The sequence below is a fragment of the Mycosarcoma maydis genome, chromosome 6 (genome assembly GCF_000328475.2).
Source record: "Mycosarcoma maydis chromosome 6, whole genome shotgun sequence".
NCBI lineage: Eukaryota > Fungi > Basidiomycota > Ustilaginomycetes > Ustilaginales > Mycosarcoma > Mycosarcoma maydis.
The window spans coordinates 276,093-296,164 of NC_026483.1; the positions used below are offsets into that span (position 1 = coordinate 276,093).

Sequence of the window (20,072 nt, forward strand, 5' to 3'; positions counted from 1 at the left end):
CAGTGTCGTTTTTCATGGCCAAACTTTGACTGCATCATTCACGATTAGCGGGTCGGGCAGTTTACCTATAAATATTCCAATAAAGAGGATAAATCAAAATAAATACGTAAAATCACGAATACCGTTTTGTGATTATTCACAGAGCGACAACAGCAGCAACAGCAGCAACAGCAGCAACAGCAGCAGGCGGCTGAAACTCAACCGCAACATTGGACGGCATGTTTGTGTTTTGGCGCACTCTCAAGGAGCCCTTTGATATGTTTTGCTCCAGTCGCTCTTGCTGATGAAAGCTCCGGTAGTTTCAAGAGCTGCTACGCTACCATGCCTCGACCGAGGAGCTCAGCGATGGAAGCGAACTTGCGTCAATGTGACGAACTGGTGTTGCCGGCGTAAAGCGGTGAGCGACTTCGTTAACTTGCAGAGCTTGTCCAGGAAACCAAGGCGTGCCGGATTCTGGATGAATTCCATTTCATCACACATCACATTCATCCCACCCCATCGAACGGACAAGCGAACGACGAAGGTACGAACAGATGGACAGACGATGAAGCGCTCGCCTCGGCCAAAGGGAATGAAAAAGGAAGAAAAATAAACATACCTAGAAAGAACAAAGCAGTCTGCATGCATTCGGATTGAGCCTGCATAATGAGCCGCACCACAGCACAGACACTCGCACCTGTCACCGACCCAAGCGAGCTGAGCAGACGCACATATTCACGATTCACAATCGAATCGCAGCCCAGCGCCGAGCGGAGCGGAGCGTGAGCGTGGGCGAGTTCACGACCAAACATCAGACGCACATCTACCTACTCTCTCTAGCAGCACTCTTTTTAGCAGCAACACCGCCAACCCATTCAACCAAAACCCGATTCTTGAGATCAGTCGGGATTGTGCACAAGAATTTCCTTGGTCGATCTAGTACTCTCTTTGGTCGAGGCCGAGCGCAAGAGGACGAGTGAGGCCAAAGTAGTCACAAGTGTCGCCATAATCAAGAGTCAGGATTCTCACCCTCTCTAGCTCGCCTCGATTCGCTATCTCAAAATCACAACATCTTGCTTTCTCGCTTGTGCACAAAAGCGTCGATCGATTTGTTACAGACACAAAAATTCCACCTCTTCCCATCGACACGCCATGCGGCGCCGTACCTCGTATAACCGGCAAGAAAGAGTACATCTACCCGCAGCCTGACGCGTGCAGCTCAGAATCACGAATCAAAACTGTCAATCACTAAAACGTGGTGAAAAGCCCGCCGAGATACGAGAGGCTCAGGATTCGGTCGGTGTGCTGAAAACTCGCGCCGGTGGTCCTACGCCTCGCTCTTCTACCGCATTGGCCTTGTAAGTTACCATGGAGCTGCTTCTGCCTTGTGTCTGTTGGTGTGATGAGATGCAGTATGCAGATGAGAGCGCAGCAACTCGTCTAGAACCAAAGCGATCAAGCGTACGTTAGCAGAGCGGACCTCGCGATTCATGTACAGGAATGCAGTTCCACCGATCGGCGGTCAAGCGAAGACAACACGCTGAAATCACACTCTCGCCTGCAGCCCGCAAAATTAAAGCGAAATAGAAAGCCGTAACCTTGGCGACGTGATTGGGGGGAGGCGGTTTGTTTGTGTTTTCGGTTTTCTGTTGTTTTTTTGGCTTTTTTTGTTTGTTTTTTTTTTTGTTTCGATGCGTTGGCTCTCGGTGCTTGTAGACATTTTCTCCGCATCATTGTGATTTTCCGACATTCACGATTCTGTGATTCGTGATTCTTGCTTGCAATTTGCTCACAAACGTACCGTAGCAAGCAAGCTTCTCAGCGCTCCCGACACAGTAAGCATCCAGGCTTGGCAACCTTGTCGAATACGACACCGGGATTTCTGACGTGAGACAACCTATCCCGCTGCCCACCTCGTCCTTGTATACTTGACAGCACTAGCATCTTCAGCCCTCGCCTCGTTCCATTCCACCGCCGCCATCGTCAAGACCCATGCTAGTTCGGTCGCGACGTAAACAGTCACTCATCTTATATACAGCGTGCTGACGCGATCAGTTGTTCGCAGAATTTTGGACGCGCATGTTTTCTTCGATAGGACCGTGGATCTTGCGCACCATTCCACTTGACACCTTGCTTAGCGAACTGATCACACTGGTCTCTGCTGCAGAGATCCGTCCCTTGGCAGGTGCACAATGCATCGCGAGCGGGCAAGCCTTGTTCCTAATCGGCACGAAACGACATCTGATTTCGTGACATTCGCAAACAGATCGCTTGCAACGGACCCTTTCGTCTACGTCATGGATGCGAATCCACTGGCATGTGGTCGAGCATGCCGGCGTTGCAATTCGCGACGGGTCCAAGATGGAACGACGCGACCCGCAAACCCGCTTGGGAATGTTCTAGGCTGCCATCCTCTTCAGCCATACCGTCCCGTGGGTTGGGCGTAATGAGACAAAGCCAGTGTAAATCGGCAAGAGCCCATTTCCGTTGCGTTCACACTTCGCCATTTGTCTCTCTTAGAAAGGGCAAGCGACTGCGGAGCTCAAGCGAGATCGTAGGGTCTGGCCCTCGCTCGCCACGGTAAGCTATCATCAGTTACCAGTGTCGCCTTATAGAAGCAGTCCGCATGTGAACCCTGTCGTGTCTTTTCTGAAATCACATGCGCGCTCACCTCCAGCCGCATTCACATAACCATCCCTCTTTTTCCCTCTCTATAATCACATTCAATTTCTGATATCACATTTTCGGCAGCATGAGCTTAATTTACGCCTTTCGGGTCTCTTGGCCGTCTCTGCGGGACACTGATTTATCATATCACGCCGTTACAACCAAGATCTCCTCGAGGGCGTAGCTATCAGAGCGATATTCAATGCTATCTATCCTATTTTTTGAGCACGTCCTTTGCGCGGCTCTGTGAGTAGTCTCGTAAAAGACGGGTTGATTCAAGTTCTCATGACTGAATCGAGTTCGGTAAAGTCACGAGTGTTGGACTCGATCGAAATTAAGGGTCCAAGCAGGATCTCTGCTCCAAGTTTTCCGTCGAAATCGCCAAGGCTGTGTTCACTGACGCGCTAGCCGCGACGGCGTCACGTGGCGTACCATACCTTTTGTTAGTGGCCTCACTCAGTTCAAGCTTGGCCACGCCAGGCCGATACTCGATACACTTTGCAACGTCTGCAGCAGCATCCGCTTGCAGTAAGCCTTGGCAATCGTGCTGGTGTGCCGTTGTACCATGGTAGTGCCAAGTGCCGTCGCCGTGTTGCCAGCGCATGCCGATCAGTACCATGTTGTCGCGAATCAGAGACGTGAGTCGTATTCACGGTTCCCGCAACCAGACAGACTCGAAGCGTCAAATCAGAATGAATCGATCAAACAAGAAAAATGGAGTGCGTTAATGAGGCCTTTAATTGCATCAAAAAACATGGTTCCAACAAGTACAATCACGAAGAGCATCGCCGTCGTCTCCATTCACGATTCAAATTGGGGGCTATGGCAAGGCTTCGCCGCCAGAAAAATCCATTCTGAACTCTTGATAACTCAATCGTCCGGTCTGACAGCGACCTAACGCCCCGAGGGCAGGCTAAGACAAACCGCTGTTACGCCCGTGTCTTTGTCACATATTTCACGAGTAATCAATGCACCACTCGTGACTCGTGACTCGATCATCATTCGTGATATGCTGTATTTGCCTCGCACGAGACAACATAACACAGGAGAACAACCGCGATCCTCTGGTGAAAATTGCGAGTCTAATTTCAGCTTTGGGTTTGCGTCACACCGCAGAATCTCGCAAGCTAACACGAGCCGTCAGCCTGATTTCCCAACTCGTGGCTAAACCGATCGATATCGCTGTCCAACCAGCGCAAACGCGAAAGTTAGAGAGAGCGTACGAGTCGACCCCGCACAAAGCATTCGCCCGCCTCCTTTCGACCGGATGACTATGCACGTTCGACGCGCCTCAGGCCTTTTAAGCTCTGCCATTGTGTCAAGAGCCGCCGGACCGAACGTTGAAAGGCAACGCGGGTTCCGTGTCATGCCCACTCCCTGACTTCGTGTTCGGCATCTCATACAGTAGGCTCATCTTGTCAAGACAAAGTTCAATGAGGGTCTTTGTACGGGGAAAGGCGTGACTCTCGCATGAAACCTTTAACAGGGTCGTGCACGCCTGCGCCTCATCTGGTGACGCTCTCGGCTGTGCTAATTTTTTGACCAAGAAACCCTGACATCGCCTGCTCAGAGGATCCGACTAGGAAGCTTCAGTCACGAGTCTGGGGTCTAGCCATGCGCAGTTGCCTCAATTCGTGTTCTTCTGGCAAAAGTGGGAAAATGTTCCTCGTCGATGGCATTTCCTCGTCGATGGCACTGAACATCAGCAAGACTTAGGTTACTCCTCGATCTGAATCACAAATTACGTACACTGACTGTTGTTTCGAAACGCGAAGCCACCAAGGGACAGCGCCTCTTCCTGATCTATCTACTGGCGCCCTTTTCTTCGGCCCAGCAATCACGAATACTGCACCTCACACACTTATATGTCACACTGACATTGGAAAGGTGCAGCGGACGAATACCGGCAAAAGCAAGCGACAAAGCCATCGCCGTGGCCAGCGATCTCTCAAACACAGGTTCAGCTCATGCCTCGAAATCCAACATTCTGTGAAGATCATGGCGCAAGCAAACAGCAAAGAAAGCCCAGGATTCTTCTCGGTACTGCTAGGATTCGGCTCCGTCAACCTAAAAGGCGAGACCCAACCCGACGACGCGAAGCGTCCTTTCGACGAGACCCGATCCGCACCTCCAAACCCGCGGCCCTCGCGCGGTTCAAAGCCAGTTGAACGGCCGCGAGCGTCTACTTCCGAAGATGCTCAAGTATCACTGAGGTCATCTCTGTCAATCACAAGGAATCGAAGCGTTGGGAAACGCGACACATCAGCCTATCTTCCATTGCACGCTGGTCGCAAACACAGCGAGCCATCGATAGAAGGACAACGAGCAGATGGAAGGCCATCGATATCTTCCGTGTCTTCGAACCATATTGAGCGCTTCCACGACGCAGTAGTAGCTGCAGAGACAAAGAACAAGAGCAAAGCCACTGTCCGAGCTGCCAGGAAGGTAATGTTCAACACACCCTCACACTCGCTACGCAACGGAAAGTCTGGCCACTCAAGGCCTGACCAAGCAGTCGGCAGTTCAGACTTGTTTGCTCGAGCGTTCGAGCATGAACCAAAAAGGCGATCAACCAGGGCAAAGAACACTAGCACTATCTCGAAAACAGAATTCGAAGAGCGCAATCGCAGCTCATCCACAGCGACACTGCAGAAGGAGGGGGAGCCTAGGCCACACATAGGCAGCGGGAAGCGATCATCGACAGGAGACTTTCATCCTCTGAACAAGCCCTCGCAGGCGAACGGATTCCAGGCAGTGTGCGAATCTGATCCCGACCGTGTCATTATCGCACCGATCGGATCGACCGAAGCCGAGCTGAAGTTGGACAGCAGATACCTGCCCGTCGCATCGACGGCCCAACAGAGACGCATAGGGCCAACGCCCATCGCAACGTCTTTTCGCGCTACTCGAGATCCGAGTCAAACAAGGGAAAGGTCGACTGATCGCCAGCGCAGCAGATCGCACCGTGATCGCCAAAGCTTTACCAGGGTGGACGGAGAGTCGAAGCTTGCGAACGAGCCGAGCAGATTGCCAAAGCGCCAGGATAAAATGACTTCGCGCAGTGCCAGGCCGGCTCGTCCTATGGGTCCGATGCCTAACATCCCGACGGCAAGGCTACTCTCTAATAACATGTCCTGGGCGCGTGCCGGCGAGCGCGACCCAATCGGCTCGTACAACTCACCTTCCAGCGAGCTTCCTAGCGGCACGACGCTACACGAGCGACAGTTCAAGTCTCAAGCAAGGACGCAGAGAGCCTAACTATATGCGCCCTTTGTCGTCAACACTTTCCAAGGACAGTGCAATTCATGACCATTTGTTGGTGAAGCCAAGAAGCTTCCTCTGTTGTGCGCTCACACTTACGACTCGTGACTCGTTACTGTCAAACGCGAAAAGCTGTTACGCACAATCAATACACAGCAGACGGCCAAAGTGAGGTCGAGCTTAAGGCAGACGCATTCTCGATCCTAGAACATTCATGAATCGTGAATGTTAGTCTCTGTTCATCGACTACATCAAGCGTTGCGGCTCGTGTTGGCATGAAAGCTTCCAAACCTGACCGGGAGAAATAATGGCAACTACCAACCACAAACATCTGCGTGCACAATTCACGATTATGAATCACGAATGTTGAGCGCGAGTCTGAGCCTATCGGTGGTGCTTGGTAATCACAAACATGACAATAGCTTTGTGCGTTCGAATCAGCAAGTTCAAGTGAGGGGAGGTCGACAAGTCAGTCCAAGGAGAGGGAACCACTGCGTTGCAGGCAGGCAGGCTGTACAGTTCGCAGCAAAGTCTACTCGAAACCTTGAGGTCAGCGAGAAGAATCACGAATCCAAGCCGCACGCGTAATTCACGATTCGTTGCATCGCGTTGAGTGGCTGTTGGCGGCTTTGCCGAAATCAGTAATTTTAGCGCGAGAGAGCAGGGCTCACATGTCACACGAATTAAACAGAAGTAGAAGTTTGTTAGTGGTGAGTCGTGAGTGACGACGGATTTAGGAGGGGCGACGAACGCGCCTGGACACACGCTTCGCGCCAATTTCTCGTGTCGTGCATTCACTCACATTTTCAGTTGCATCCGCATCTCGCTTCTCCAGCTGCGTGCGAACAGTCAGTCAGTCAGTCAGTCAGTCAGTCAGTCATCCATCCATCCATCCATCCATCTATTGAGTGAGCCATTGACTTGTCCCACCATCCTCTCACTCATCATTTTCCCACGCTTCTCTGTCATAGAACTCTCACGCTGTATTCATTCAGCGCATCAGATCGGAACAGCATCCGAAGGAGCCATCCAGCGCGGTCACTTTTGTCGAAACACCGACTCAGCACGGCTAGCAGGTGCAAGTGCCCGCGGCATAGTCCAAAGTTGCTATCAGCGAGTGGCGCGCTTCAACTTGTCGAAACCAGCGCAGCATCTTTGATCTCGGCTCCCTTTTCACTATCTCAAGACGTACTGTCCTAACCCGTGCTGATCCCATTGCAAAGTAGACCCCCTTTCGCAGCGCCTTCACGTTTTCGACCGATCGCTCGCTAGTATCTCAATTATGTTCTACAGCGACGTCATCCTCGCCAAGCGCGGGCCACTGGCACGAGTATGGCTCGCTGCACACTGGGAGCGCAAGCTCAGTAAAACTCAGTTCCTCCAAACCAGTATCGAAAAGAGTGTCAGCGCGATCATGGGCCAAGAAGTGGTGCCAATGGCTCTTCGTCTCTCTGGTCAGCTCTTGCTCGGTGTCGTCCGCATTTATTCGCGTAAAGCCAAGTATCTGCTCGAGGACTGCAACGAAGCGCTGCTTAAAATCAAGATGGCCTTCCGTTCGGGCGCTGTCGACATGACCAGCGACCAGCTCAACATTTCAAGAAACGCTATCACGCTCCCTGACATCCGCACCGACCTCGACATCCTACTTCCAGACCAAGCCATGAACGATTACGACATCGACTTTGAAAAGCTTGCAGCCAAGAAGGCCAAGAAGCTCGCCGACAACCCCACCGCTTACACTGCCCGCGCCGCCGACATCACTCTTCCCACCGTCGACTACAGTGCCTTTGACGATGCTTTTGACGTATCTTCTGGCATCGATGGTATCGCGTCACAGGACTTTGATCCCGATGGTGGCTTGGATTTGGGTCTTGAAGATGACTTTCCGGAGGTCGAGGGTCGCAGGAACGAAGCTGGGCAGCTTGTCGACGAGAATGGCGATCCGCTCCCCGAGGACGACTCGCTCAGCATCGGTGTAGGTCGTGATGCTCCAAGCGAGGCGGGACGCCAATCGGTAGCATCGATGCTCAACCTCGGCATGGACAACGACATGACTCTTGGATCGGCACGCGGCTCGCAGGCACCCAGTATCGGCTTGCCCGACTTTGACCTCGGTGGAGACGGACTAGATCTCGGACTTGACAATGACGCACTCGACCTTGGACTCGACGCACCCATGGACCTCGATCGACAAGTGACGCCTCCTCCCGGCGACAACAGCATGGCGCTTGCAATGGCCGACATGACACCCACAACAGCAGCGCGAATTCGCGACGCCGCTCAGCAGCGTCAGCAGGAAGAGGCTGCGACTCGACAGGCGAAGGCCCGCAAGCAGATCGTTGACGCGCTCACCGAACTTCCCGACACCCAGCTCGGCGGTCTCAGTCAAGGCCTCAGCCAAGCTTCTGTTGGCCAGGCTGTCAATCTTGCCGACATTTTGACCGAGGAGCGCTACTTGCCGCGATCGCGCGCTTATCTCCGCCTGCTCACCATCCGCGAGGACCCCTTCTCGCACTTTATGCCCTTCGCCGACCCATCCAACAAGGACAAGAGCTCGCAGTTCATCGGACCCACTGGCCTTGCGTCGGAGCTCAGCGAGCTGTTCACATTTGATCTGGGTGCGATGCGACGACGACGCGCTGCTGCGTTGGCCGAAGACGATGGTCCGAACAAGCGTGCTCGACTTGGCGCAGATTTTGACGACGAGATGGGTGTGGCTCGCCGTGCACAGGACCAACAGGATTCGGCCGTGTTCGGAGACATGGATGTCGACCAATCTGGTTTCGATTTCAGCATGGGAGGCGATGCTGCACTCGACGGTCTACCTGCCGAGGGTCTTGAACTCGGAGACGACGGTCTGCGTCGATCTTCGCGCAAGTCGCGTGCCGAGCTGGAAGCCGAAGCCGAGGGCGATGTGACGGGTCGATTGCCCGCGTTGTCGCGTATGTCTACGCCTGAAGCCGACGATGGCGGCCTCGACTCTCTCGCGGTGAGCTCCACCAATCCTCTGGGCGTCTTCGACGTGCGACCCGCTGACGAGTCGGCGGCAGCAGGTGAGCAAGCAGCCGCAGCGTCGCAGCTGCGTGCATCCGAGGACGCAGAAGCTTCGACCAAGGGGTGGGCCAAGAGTACCGTTCGCGCTTTGCGTGTTGTTCGATCGCAACTCTCTGCCGAACCTGCGATCGCCAGCGCGGGTGACCAAGACAACACGCAAACGCAGTCTCTGAACAGATTTGTCGAAGTAGATGATGAGACGGATGAGAAGAAGCTCTCGTTTGCTAAAATATCGACCAACGCTTCACGTCGTGCAGCAGCAGGCTTCTTCTTCGAGATGCTCGTCTTGGGTACCAAGGACTGCATCAAGCTGCAACAGGATGAAGCGTATGGTGATATCAAGGTCAGCGCTAAGGACAAGCTTTGGAACGCTTCGGCGCCAGCTACGCAACCAGCGCCATCGGCGCCGACCGTCGCTTGATCAAGAGACGCACGGCTGCACCGTTGCTTCTGATCTATGTTGTTCCTGCGCTCTCTCTACGACCCAGCATGTTTCATTTGTCTTTGTCCCCTCATGTACAACTAGTCGCGCTGTTCTTGCACACTTTTGTGATCATCTTTGTTCGCTGAACGAATCAATACCATACGCCACAGAACAGGTCCAAGATTTCATTTCGGTTGCTGAACAGCGCGAGACAGGCGGAGCAAGGAGCGTTGAAACGGTGACTACAGAGATGAGGTTGTTGCTTTGGGACTTGAGAGCTTAGGAAGATGCACCGGCGTTGTCTTGGGTCTTTGCCCACTTCTTGAGCATCTCCTTTTTCTCAAACGGCTCAACACCAGCGGTGACTCTGAAGCCAGCGCTCAACGAGCTCCAGTCCAAGTTGGCGCCACCGATGGCTCTAGCCGAGACCATGTGTTGTCGAGCCAGATCGATGATGGGCAGGGGGCAGTTGACGGATTCGCCCAACTTGATGATGTGCGAAGCGTCCTTGATACCGCCATTCAACGTGAAGCCGTTCTCGCCCTGAAAGTTGCTATCCATGATCTTTTTGCCATAGCCCAAGGCGGAGGGAGCCGGGTAGAACTCTTCGAGCCACTCGTAGACTCGATCGCTTCCAACGCCCGTCTTGTCGGCCAGAGTCATGGTTTCGGACAGCATCTCGATGGTGGATATGATAATCGAGTTGCCGATCAGCTTGAAGCTAGCTGCACGTTCAGGATTCGAGCCAAAGTCCATGATCTTCCTACCCATGGCGGGGACAAGAAACTGCGAAGCGAATTTCTTCGAGTTGTACGGACCTGCGACGGCAAACACCAGCTTCGCACTAGCTGCCACAGGAGGAGGACCGAACGCAGGTGCAGCCACAAAGTGACGTTTCGGAAGCGCCGAGATCTTGCGTTCAAGCTTGCCCGTCGTAGCAGGGTGGAGCGTGCTGGTGTCGACGAGGAGAGTGGAAAAACCAGAAGAGATGCGTTCCTGCATGTGCTTGCCCACACGCTTCTCTTCAGCTTGCAATAAAGCTTCGTAGATCTGTTCGGCAGCATCGTCGTCCGACAAGCTGGTGAAGATCAGGTCGCAACGGGTGCCAATCGCCTCGACCGAATCCACAGCCTTGACGAGCCCATCGAGTTCCTTCTCTAACGCCTGGGCTTTGGACGTGGTACGGTTGTATACGAGCAGCGGAGGCAAAGGCGGCGACATGTTGCGCATATGACTGGCCAAATTGGCAGCCATCTTGACGCCCATGTTGCCGAGGCCGATCCATCCTACCTGGTGTTGAGGATGAGGCGTGCTGGGCGTGCTGTAGGGGATGTTGACGTTGTCACCAGCGCCGACGCTGCCAAGGTGCGATTGAGAAGCCATTTTTTCGAGATGAGCTTTTTCAACAGCTGAGCAGCGAAGAGGAAAAAGGAAAAAAAGAAGATGATGGTCAACGAACAAAGGATAGCAAAGGGGCTTCGAGGCGAGTAACAAAGCGCAGCAACCCTCGTGCCTCAATCTCGACGGCGTATCTTCGGTAGAGGGTCTTGAGGGTACGTCGACGTGCATCGAAATTCCGCGCTTAGAGAAAGTTACTGACGCACAAGCCAGCGGCAACCTGTTGCCATGTCGTGTATCGGGTCCCGATGCATCTGGAGTCACAGCCTGAGAGGCACATGCACATATTCGTGATTTCTAAAGACCACCCAAACCCCTGTCAACCATACCATATCTCTGCTCATCTCACTCTATATCTCGCTTGCACGCCGTTTTACAGAGCTCTCTTGCTGTTGGGCGCAGCGTCAATCAATAACCTCTTATCTGGCGCATTCTCAGTGCCTCAGCCTACGAATCGGTCTAGCAACGACGACGTCGCTTCCCCCAAACCGGAAAATGTCGGGCTGGACAACTGTTTGGGTGTTTCTCATCGCTGCGGGTGCAAGCAGCGCCGTCTGGGTTACAGCACCCAAGGGGCCAAATCAAGTGTAAGTTTGAGCCAACACCGAGTCCTCGTCCAAATGCCGTACACAAGGCGGACCACGATCGCTGATAAGCCTTTTATCTGCTGTTGCTTTGACTCGTACCACAGCTTGATCCGCACATCGGTGGTGCTGGCATTGACCTGCATGTATCTCATGTGGTTCATCATCTACATGGCTCAACTACATCCTATCGTCAGTAAGCATCTTGCTTTAAGTCCACTGCGCCTATCGCACAGACAGATCACTGAATGCTGACTGCATACCGTCCCTGCGACTCGCTGCGACAATACAGAACCAAAGCGAGGCGATGTGCGTTTCCTGGAACACTAACTCGCTCTCCTTCCGCTCAAACACTCACCCTTGAGACGCATCATTCCGACGCAAATGTTCTTCAAGCATAAGATCACTGCCTTGTACATTATATTCCCTCGTCCCAAAGAGCCATTTCCAGTCCAGCAGAAACGCACTCGACGACGCCTGAACAAGGCCTTGACCAGACAAGATTGGAAGAGATTGACATCATTACAGTCGAGACGACATGCTCAGCTATGCGATAGCTCACTCATTCGAGTAGATGGATCGCTCACTGGGTTGTGGTGGTTTCGAAAAATCCAGCTGCACAAGCACCCTTCTGCCACGATCCGTGGCGTCCCAGCTGCCGCCACGAGCGTACGCACCGGGCCGATATCTGTCTGCCGTCATGTAAACCCCGACTTCATCCATCTGAACACTGCTACACTGTGCGTACGATTCTTCCCAATGCGAAGCTGACACGCGACGATCTTCCCTGCAGTAGACAGAGATAGGAGGAGCCTGTTCCTCTCGGCTTCGCGCATCTGGTCTTGCTTCCGCAAGGTTGTCTGCTTCTCGAGGCATTTCTGCTTGCGATAAAGCTTTGTTGGATTGGGTCGACGAAGATTCTGCTGCATCCAGACTGAGAATCCAAGCGCGACGATCGACAACAACAGCTCTTCCCTCGTGTACCGCCAGCATTGGCAAGCCCAGCGTATCCCACACGCTAGCATGATTCCATCCCACATGCAGATAGTCCCCCTCGATGCTTCTGGGGCGATTTCGCCTAAAGTAATCCTGCAAGTTGTAAAACTCGATCTCGACAAACGATTCCGGAGGCTTGCTCTGATCGTCAAAAAACCTTTGGTAATCTCTGAGGAGCAATATTGTCCCCTGACCGAGGATGAGAAGTGTTTTTGTCTTGAGATCCGGATGAATTGCTACCCATTGCTGATACGGCGACATGACGAGCTGAGCGAAGTCAATGTTGTTTGGGCCATTCTGCCACAAGTTGGGAGAAGCTCGTACCAGCTGCTGTTCTACAAAGGCAGTGTGAGGATAAGCGGTTGTGTCAGTCTTGACCAGACTCCATGTCGTGGGCGGCTGCTTGCCAGATGCAAAGTGCTGTCCCAGACTCCATACAAGCCTCTTGGTGCGGCGCGAAAACACTGAGACCGACTTGGCTCCTGAACCACTGAGAAAGACGAACCGATTATCAAAGTCTACGTAAACGACATTGCCTGCGTCATGTGCTGAACTCCGAACATCGATCGTCTCGACCACTTCTTGCAGTGGCACGTTCCAGATGAGGACGAAGCCATCTCGGCTGGCAGCGCACAGATAGGGAAACTGGAAGCGGAACGCTTTAAATAAACGCTCTGAGTTGAGAAAGGCAAATCGCTGATAGTGACCACGGTTGGGAGTGCGTCCGAGGTCTGGCACCAGACTTTCGCGGCGCCACACTTCAAAGCTATTCTCTTGGCCGTCAAAGATCAACCAGCCACGTGAGAATTCCAGATGTCGATACGTTCCCGTTTCAGTGCTTGCAGTATGCCAGAGGAGTGTACTGCTGGAATGGTCAAACACACGGATTCCGCCTTTCTGATGTGAGACGATGTATGTGCGCTCCTCTGGATCAATCTTGCACCTCCAAACGCCCGAAGCGACTCGATCGTCTTCAAGCACACGGAAGTGTGGCAAAAGATACGGCAAAGTCTCTGTGACGTCCGACGCTGTTTCGGCGGTTGCACTCTGGGGCGAGTCGGGGCCGAGCAGCTTTGTTGACCATGGAGCAAGACCCGAAGGATCCTTAGCTGACCACGCGCAGTCGAGACGCCACAGCCGACAGCAGAGTGAACGCCACGTGCCGCAATCGTCAAAGTACTCTGTCGTGTTTCTCGACCGGTAGCGCTGTATCGTGGCTTGCAGCAAGTTTTGAGACGCAGCTTGCTCGGCGGAAGCATCATAGTTTTGCAACACACTGGCGATGGCTCTTATGCCACTCGATGCCTCTTCGGCTACACGCTTCGGCTGGTGGTAATCCAATCGAATAGTCATTTGGTGCCAGAGAGCCTCATCGATGCACATGCGGTTCCATGAGCGGCTGACGCGTGCACACCGTATCACGCTTGGTGGATCAAGAAAGCTCATGATGTAGATGAAGATTTCTGAAGGTAGAAAGCTGCTCTGGTCCTTTCGGGACTTCATCGTCTCGGTTTTCCAAGGCGCTCGAGCCTTCGTGTGAGGTTCGATGTCGGCCATGCTAGATAATGTCGAGTAGCCCTTGACGCAACACGCTTGTGTAGGAGAAGCTAGGGGGTTCTGATTGCTTTGAGCAGGATATCTCTGAGCGGCAACACTCTGTGAGTTATGAGTTGACGATAGCAAAGCCAGCCCTTTTGGTGGAAGCACGTGAACGTTGGTGGATCACGGATTAAAGCTTCACGTCTTGCATGTCAAGTCGTGAGTTGCAACCGCGAACGTTGGAAATTCGTGATTCACGATTTCACGTCACCGTCTTCAGTCGTGAGTGTTCATGTCGGACGAGTCAACCTCCACAAACCGAACACGTGAACTGAGCGTGCATGGTGGCAAAGTACACGATAATTCGTAATTCTCTGTGCCTTGCCCTCCCTTCTCCACGAACCTCATCATAGCCATTCTTGACCGTCCATATCCTCAGCTTAGACCGGAATAAAATGTTGCTACTATCGCAAGGAACGTTCAGAAACTAGACAGGAAGAGAGGTAGTGTTCCAGCTAGACCCGAGCCTTCAACCAACCAATAGGCACTAGGCAGGGCAGCTGCACTGAAACATGCCATGCACGTCTACTTGCAGGATGCGCCTCGCGTGATCGCACTCGTCTCGGGTGACATTGACGCATCCACCAACGGCTACGCATCCGAAAAGCTCGCTTCTGCAACAGCCATCCTCATCTCGACGCAAGTAAATCCAATCCAAAACGACAATGCATCGGTGCTCGCAGGTTCCCATGCGGCCAATCCCGTTTCCACCGCCAAGGCAGTAGTAGAAGTCGTCAAGGAGCAAGAAATACAAGCCCTCACGCTACAAAGGCTCACTGCAAAGTCCATATACGGGTCTCTTGGCCTCATCAATGTCGGCCAGGACCTCTTCGTGGCTGTTGTCACCTCGGCCCAGGAGGTCGGCGCAATTCGACCAGGCGAGACGGTGATGCGCATTACTTCGGTCTCCTTCTACTGCGTCAATCGCTCGACATGGGACGAAACGCTTATATCGGAAGCTCCAGGCTCGCAGCCGGAGATGCACGACTCGTATGGGCCGGGTCATGAAGGTGCTGTCACCCAGCCAAGTGTCTACGAGCATCCGTGCACCAGTCTGAAGAAGTTTTTGGGCACTGGCACTTTCTACTTTGCCCAGGGCGGAACCTTCGATCTTTCGACTCGCCTCAGTAAACGGCTTGCCGATGCCGCCAGGGCACAAAAGTCGGGTCACGACATTGCGCAGTACGACGGACGCTTTGTATGGAACAATTACATGATCGAACCGCTCATTCACTTTCGCGAACGACTCGACAGAGCCCATCGTGCTAGATTGGACGATGGCTGCTTCCTGCTACTGGCGATACAAGGATTTGTAGGCACTTTCAAGGTGCCTCTTTCTCCAGCAAGTGAACCAACGTTTGGAGCTTCTCCTGCAGCTTCGGCGACCATAGCAACTCTGGCCTTGATCAGTCGTCTCAGCTGGAAGAGGGCAGGTACACGCTTCAACACCCGCGGAGTTGACGATGACGGCAATGTTGCCAACTTTGTCGAGACCGAGACGCTCTTCAGCAACGGTAACGTCACATTTGCCTATGACCAAGTCCGTGGCTCGGTCCCACTCTTCTGGGAGCAGCAAGGCCTTCAAGCCTTCAACGCAAAAATCCAGATCACTCGCTCGCGTGGCGCTTCGCAGCCCGCCTTCGATCGCCACTTTGCTGACCTTATTTCTCACTACTCTCGTATTCATGCCATCAATCTTCTAGGCACACGCGATGCAGAGACGGTCCTCACTTCAGCTTACGCAGAGCACATGCGACACAGTGCGGCGGAAAAGATAGCTGTCCTTCCTCCGGACGAATCAGCTTCATTGAAGGACGACGTTGTCCTAGATGACGGTTCCGAGCGCCTCGGCCTGACCAATTTCGACTTCCATACAGTTTCACGTAACACGGGTGGCATTGATGGTGTCCGCAGTGATCTCCGCTATCTCGGTCCTGTGCAGCTTAAGCGCAAGGCATTCGGGTATTCGGTCATTGACTCGGCCACCGGCCAGGTGCTTCGGCGCCAAAAGGGCATCTTTCGGACCAACTGCCTCGACTGCCTGGACCGCACGAATGTGATCGAAGATATGCTCTCACGCTCCATGCTGGACACGATGTTCGAAGCTGCTGCGAATCGCGACACCTCCTACCAAGCATTTCAAGACCCGAATCATTCGATCTGGGTCTCTCATCGTGTGCTCTGGGCAGAAAATGGCGATGCGCTCTCCAAGATCTATGCTGGCACAGGCGCTCTCAACACAAGCTTCACCAGAACCGGCAGGAAGACGCTCGGCGGTCTTCTAAGCGACGCAGCAAAGAGTGCAGGTCGAATGTACATCAACAATTTCCAGGACAAGAACAAGCAAAACGTCATCGATGCGCTCCTCGGTAACATGGCCAATCAAAAACCGGTGACTGTGTTCGATCCTGTGCTTGAAAGCGTCACCGCAGAGCTCAATGCTAGGGTCGACGAATATTCCTCTAGTCGCGATATTTCCATACATGTCGGCACGTACAACCTCAACGGAAAACTCCCTGGCGAGTCTCTCATTCCATGGCTATTCCCCGATGGCGAGGATCGAGAGCCCGACATCTTTGCCATAGGATTCCAAGAGATTGTGCAGCTGACGCCGCAGCAGATCCTCATGACTGATCCGGACAAGATTCGTACCTGGGAGGCCAAGATCATGGAAACAATCGCGCGGAGAAGCGGCGGACGCTCCCGCTACGTTCTGCTTCGCAGCGAACAGCTCGTAGGAACTGCACTCGTGATTCTCATCAAAGAAGAGCTCATCAACGATGTCCGGCTCGTCGAAGCCGCGACGCGTAAGACGGGTCTCAAAGGTATGAGCGGCAATAAAGGAGGCGTCGCAATCCGCATGGATTACTTCGACACTGCCATCTGCTTTGTCACCGCCCATTTTGCTGCAGGCCATTCCGCGTGGGAAGAGAGGAACGCCGACTATTGGACCATCACACGTGGTCTCTCGTTCGCACGCGGCAAGACTGTTGGCAGTCACGACCATGTCATCTGGCTTGGTGACTTCAACTATCGCATCGATCTAACAAACGACGCTGTTCGCTCTATGCTAGCGCGCGAGGACCTTGTTGGGCTCTATTCACGGGACCAGCTTCATCGCAGCAAAGACGCCGGCGAAGTGTTCCCTGGGTACGAGGAAGGGTCTATCACGTTTGCACCCACCTACAAGTATGACAACGGTTCTGACCAGTACGATTCATCTGAAAAACAGCGAATCCCCGCGTGGACCGATCGCATCCTGTTTCGCGGGCTTGACCTACGTCAGCTGAGCTATTCGCGGGCCGAGCTGAGGACCAGCGACCACAGACCCGTTTATGCCAGCTTTGTTGGGCCCGTCCGCATCGTGGATCATCTGAAGCGCAACGAAATACGGAAGCAGCTACTGCAGGCGAACAAGGCCGTCATCGGACTCGCGGGCGGAGGAGACGAGTCATCGGATTGTTCCGACGACGAAAGTCTCCCCGATCCTTCTGATGAACACCAGCAATGGTGGAACCAGTCGATGTCCATGTCCGAAGGTGACAGTAGTGAAGACGAGAGTCTTGGGCTCTCGAATCCTTTCCGCCAAGATAATGCGGAGGGTCCAAAGTGGACGCAGAATTCCTCCCAAGTTGCCACCAAATCTCGAACCACGAAGCTGTCGCTTGGTAGCAGAGCAGGCTCGGAACGCGCTCCTGAGCGAATTAGCTCAACACCGGCTTCTCCTACTCTAACATCAAGCACCAATGAGGCTAGCCCGGCCTTTGCGGGAGCGCCTTTGCATAAAACGATATCGACGTCGCCCACCGTTGGCAGGAGGATTGTTTCAGGACCTGCAATGCTGGCCAACGGACGATCTGCTCCACCTCCAATCCCCACCAAGCCGACGACTGCGGCAACTAGCATCAGTGGGAGCGGTGCGACTTTGCCGGCATGCTCAAAGTCGTCGTCTCCTGCGCCACCGGAGTTGCCCAAGAGACCTGGCATGGGTTCGCGATCTACGTCCTATTCATCGGTCAAGTCTCGCAAGAGTCTCTTGGACGATAGCGATTGATGCGCCAAGTACGAGACCGGCATTTTCAAAATATCCATACGGACCGCTTACATTCGTGATGAGCATTCTGCAATGGACTATCTTCCACGTTCATTTGTATTGATTATTTGTTCGCGGTTTTGTGCATCTACTGTCCAGCGTCGTATACATCGGCATTGCCGCTCATGTCCTTGTACTGTGAGTCAAATGATGTGGATGTCGGGAGACAGAGATATTAGTGAGCAAATGGGCCATAAATTGATCAAGAGCGAGATACATACCTCTTGAAGCGACATGTTGGCAATCGAGACGTTGGAAGCCTGCACATTTCGCAAGAGACGAGTGAAGAAGTGCACGGTCAGACTTGTTTAGGGACACAGAGCAACATTGACAGCCTTTCGGAACACTCACCACCTCGACTGAGGACCTCGCTCTGGCTTTCAACGTTTGTTCTGCTTGACTTCCCTCAGAGAGCTCCAGTATGTTGACCAGGTCGTCCGACTCCTTATCGGCGATCAGAATGCAGTTACCATTCCACTTTGCATCCTTTCCGTCGACTTTGGCCGTCTCGTCACCCTTGACTAGCTTCCTGTGGTAATCCAGCACAGCTCGTTCTGAGCTGAACTTGACCGACGAGTTTGACGGTTCCACAAGCTGGATCAGCTTGTATAGGCCACATTCTTCTCGTGGCCCTTCCCCGCTGTTGATCTCGTCGATAAAGTCGCTCGATCGGATGTTAGCCAGTACAGCTTGGCCGTCAAATTTCGAGTCCGAAAGAATGTACAGCGCGACGTATTCCGACATTGTTGCTTTGTTGACCTTGTGGTTCGGTGCAGATGGAAAGAAGGTGCAAAAGGTGCAGAAGGAGTAGAGAGTGGCTCAGGCAGAATAGGAACGTGGAAAGTGGAGTGGCACGTTCGCAGCCTGCTTTCATGCAGGCGCTTATACTCACAAAATGCATAATTTATTTTCTCCACTTCATTGTCCCGATGGATTTTCATGGGACAATCCAATCGGGCCGAGATTTGTCCTATCGATTCTCTGCAAAGTCGAGATGTGTTTGGAACGAGTCAAGAGCCGCATAGGCCCTATACAGTCATAGTTACCCACTGAGACCTGCTCGACAGGTGGCTCGTCAAACGCAAAAAACAGCTTAGAATCTTGGCCAACGCTACTAAGTTAAGCCCATGCTGTGCAGCCAGAGGCGTTGCTGCTATTCGAGACGTCTCGCCTTATTGGACGTGCCATATCGACCGCTAATTTAAATTCGTGCGCTTAATTTCACTCCATTACTGGTCTCCAACAACTCGCTAGCTCCACTATCCTCTGTTGAGCCTTATCAGGCTGTCTTTAACTCGTAGTGCTCAATAGTGTTGTTATGCAGCTCGTCAAGCATAGAATGGTGCACAATCAAGGGGTGGTTGTCGCAGCTTGGAAGAAACCGAGTTGCTCCTCGCCATGCAAAGCATCGAGCCAGAAGCCGACCCTTAAACTCAACATCCCTCGACCTCGTGCTTCCACAAGCTTGACGCAAGAGGCGAGCCAGGTTCTTGGTCTTTCCGCGTATCCTTTGCTACTAGAGGTGGTAGCATCTATGTGAACGAGAGCAGACGTCACTATGACGCCTGACTGAAGCAAATAGCTTCTGAAACAGACAAGGCGTCGTTCTGACGCTTCGTCAAAGCCCTGGGCTGGTCCACACTGTCAGCCTCATTGCTGCCACACGCTACTGTCCGAAGCGAAGTATTGCGATCCCAATCAGCCAGAAGAAAGCGCCGCTTTGCTCTCTTGGCCTAATTTATCTGTCTGGGCTTTGGAATTCATCTTCTCTTCCTCCATACCACCGGCTGGTTCCACTCCCTCCATACCTTTTTTGCGTTCCTCAGTTCTTTTCGTCCCGTACCTTTCCTTACTTCTTCTTCGCGGCAGCTGTTGGTCCCGGTGATCTTCAAACGAATTGCTGTCTTTTCTTGTTTTCAATTACGCTCTTTGGTTCTATTTTGCTTCTGGACGGTCTGGTATCATACATACGCACTCTTCAACACACTCTCTTGGTTCGGACAACTTTCATTTGAGA

At 53.1% G+C, this 20,072-nt stretch overlaps 8 protein-coding genes across 8 annotated transcripts; 4 read left to right on the plus strand and 4 right to left on the minus strand.

Annotated features, from left to right (window-relative positions):
- Positions 1–2,793: 2,793 nt before the first annotated feature.
- UMAG_02589 (uncharacterized protein) lies at positions 2,794–3,265 on the minus strand (the record flags this gene model as incomplete). The annotated part of the gene is made up of 2 exons (XM_011390689.1): positions 2,794–2,935; positions 3,084–3,265. 2 exons carry the CDS (start codon positions 3,263–3,265, stop codon positions 2,794–2,796), a joined length of 324 nt encoding a protein of 107 aa, XP_011388991.1.
- A 1,379-nt stretch (positions 3,266–4,644) lies between these two features.
- Positions 4,645–5,904, plus strand: UMAG_02590 (uncharacterized protein; the record flags this gene model as incomplete). Its single annotated transcript, XM_011390690.1, has 1 exon — positions 4,645–5,904. The coding sequence occupies one exon, from the start codon at positions 4,645–4,647 to the stop codon at positions 5,902–5,904; it is 1,260 nt and encodes a 419-aa protein (XP_011388992.1).
- A 1,285-nt stretch (positions 5,905–7,189) lies between these two features.
- UMAG_02591 (kleisin alpha) lies at positions 7,190–9,382 on the plus strand (the record flags this gene model as incomplete). Its single annotated transcript, XM_011390691.1, has 1 exon — positions 7,190–9,382. One exon carries the CDS (start codon positions 7,190–7,192, stop codon positions 9,380–9,382), a length of 2,193 nt encoding a protein of 730 aa, XP_011388993.1.
- A 282-nt stretch (positions 9,383–9,664) lies between these two features.
- On the minus strand, positions 9,665–10,768 carry UMAG_02592 (uncharacterized protein; the record flags this gene model as incomplete). Its single annotated transcript, XM_011390692.1, has 1 exon — positions 9,665–10,768. The coding sequence occupies one exon, from the start codon at positions 10,766–10,768 to the stop codon at positions 9,665–9,667; it is 1,104 nt and encodes a 367-aa protein (XP_011388994.1).
- Positions 10,769–11,278: 510 nt separating this feature from the next.
- UMAG_10280 (H(+)-transporting V0 sector ATPase subunit e) lies at positions 11,279–11,697 on the plus strand (the record flags this gene model as incomplete). Its single annotated transcript, XM_011390866.1, has 3 exons — positions 11,279–11,370; positions 11,475–11,563; positions 11,660–11,697. The coding sequence occupies 3 exons, from the start codon at positions 11,279–11,281 to the stop codon at positions 11,695–11,697; spliced, it is 219 nt and encodes a 72-aa protein (XP_011389168.1).
- A 228-nt stretch (positions 11,698–11,925) lies between these two features.
- UMAG_02594 (uncharacterized protein) lies at positions 11,926–13,866 on the minus strand (the record flags this gene model as incomplete). The annotated part of the gene is made up of 1 exon (XM_011390693.1): positions 11,926–13,866. The coding sequence occupies one exon, from the start codon at positions 13,864–13,866 to the stop codon at positions 11,926–11,928; it is 1,941 nt and encodes a 646-aa protein (XP_011388995.1).
- Positions 13,867–14,479: 613 nt separating this feature from the next.
- On the plus strand, positions 14,480–18,016 carry UMAG_02595 (uncharacterized protein; the record flags this gene model as incomplete). Its single annotated transcript, XM_011390694.1, has 1 exon — positions 14,480–18,016. The coding sequence occupies one exon, from the start codon at positions 14,480–14,482 to the stop codon at positions 18,014–18,016; it is 3,537 nt and encodes a 1,178-aa protein (XP_011388996.1).
- Positions 18,017–18,143: 127 nt separating this feature from the next.
- UMAG_02596 (uncharacterized protein) lies at positions 18,144–18,799 on the minus strand (the record flags this gene model as incomplete). The annotated part of the gene is made up of 3 exons (XM_011390695.1): positions 18,144–18,191; positions 18,277–18,315; positions 18,407–18,799. The coding sequence occupies 3 exons, from the start codon at positions 18,797–18,799 to the stop codon at positions 18,144–18,146; spliced, it is 480 nt and encodes a 159-aa protein (XP_011388997.1).
- Between the last annotated feature and the right edge of the window lie 1,273 nt (positions 18,800–20,072).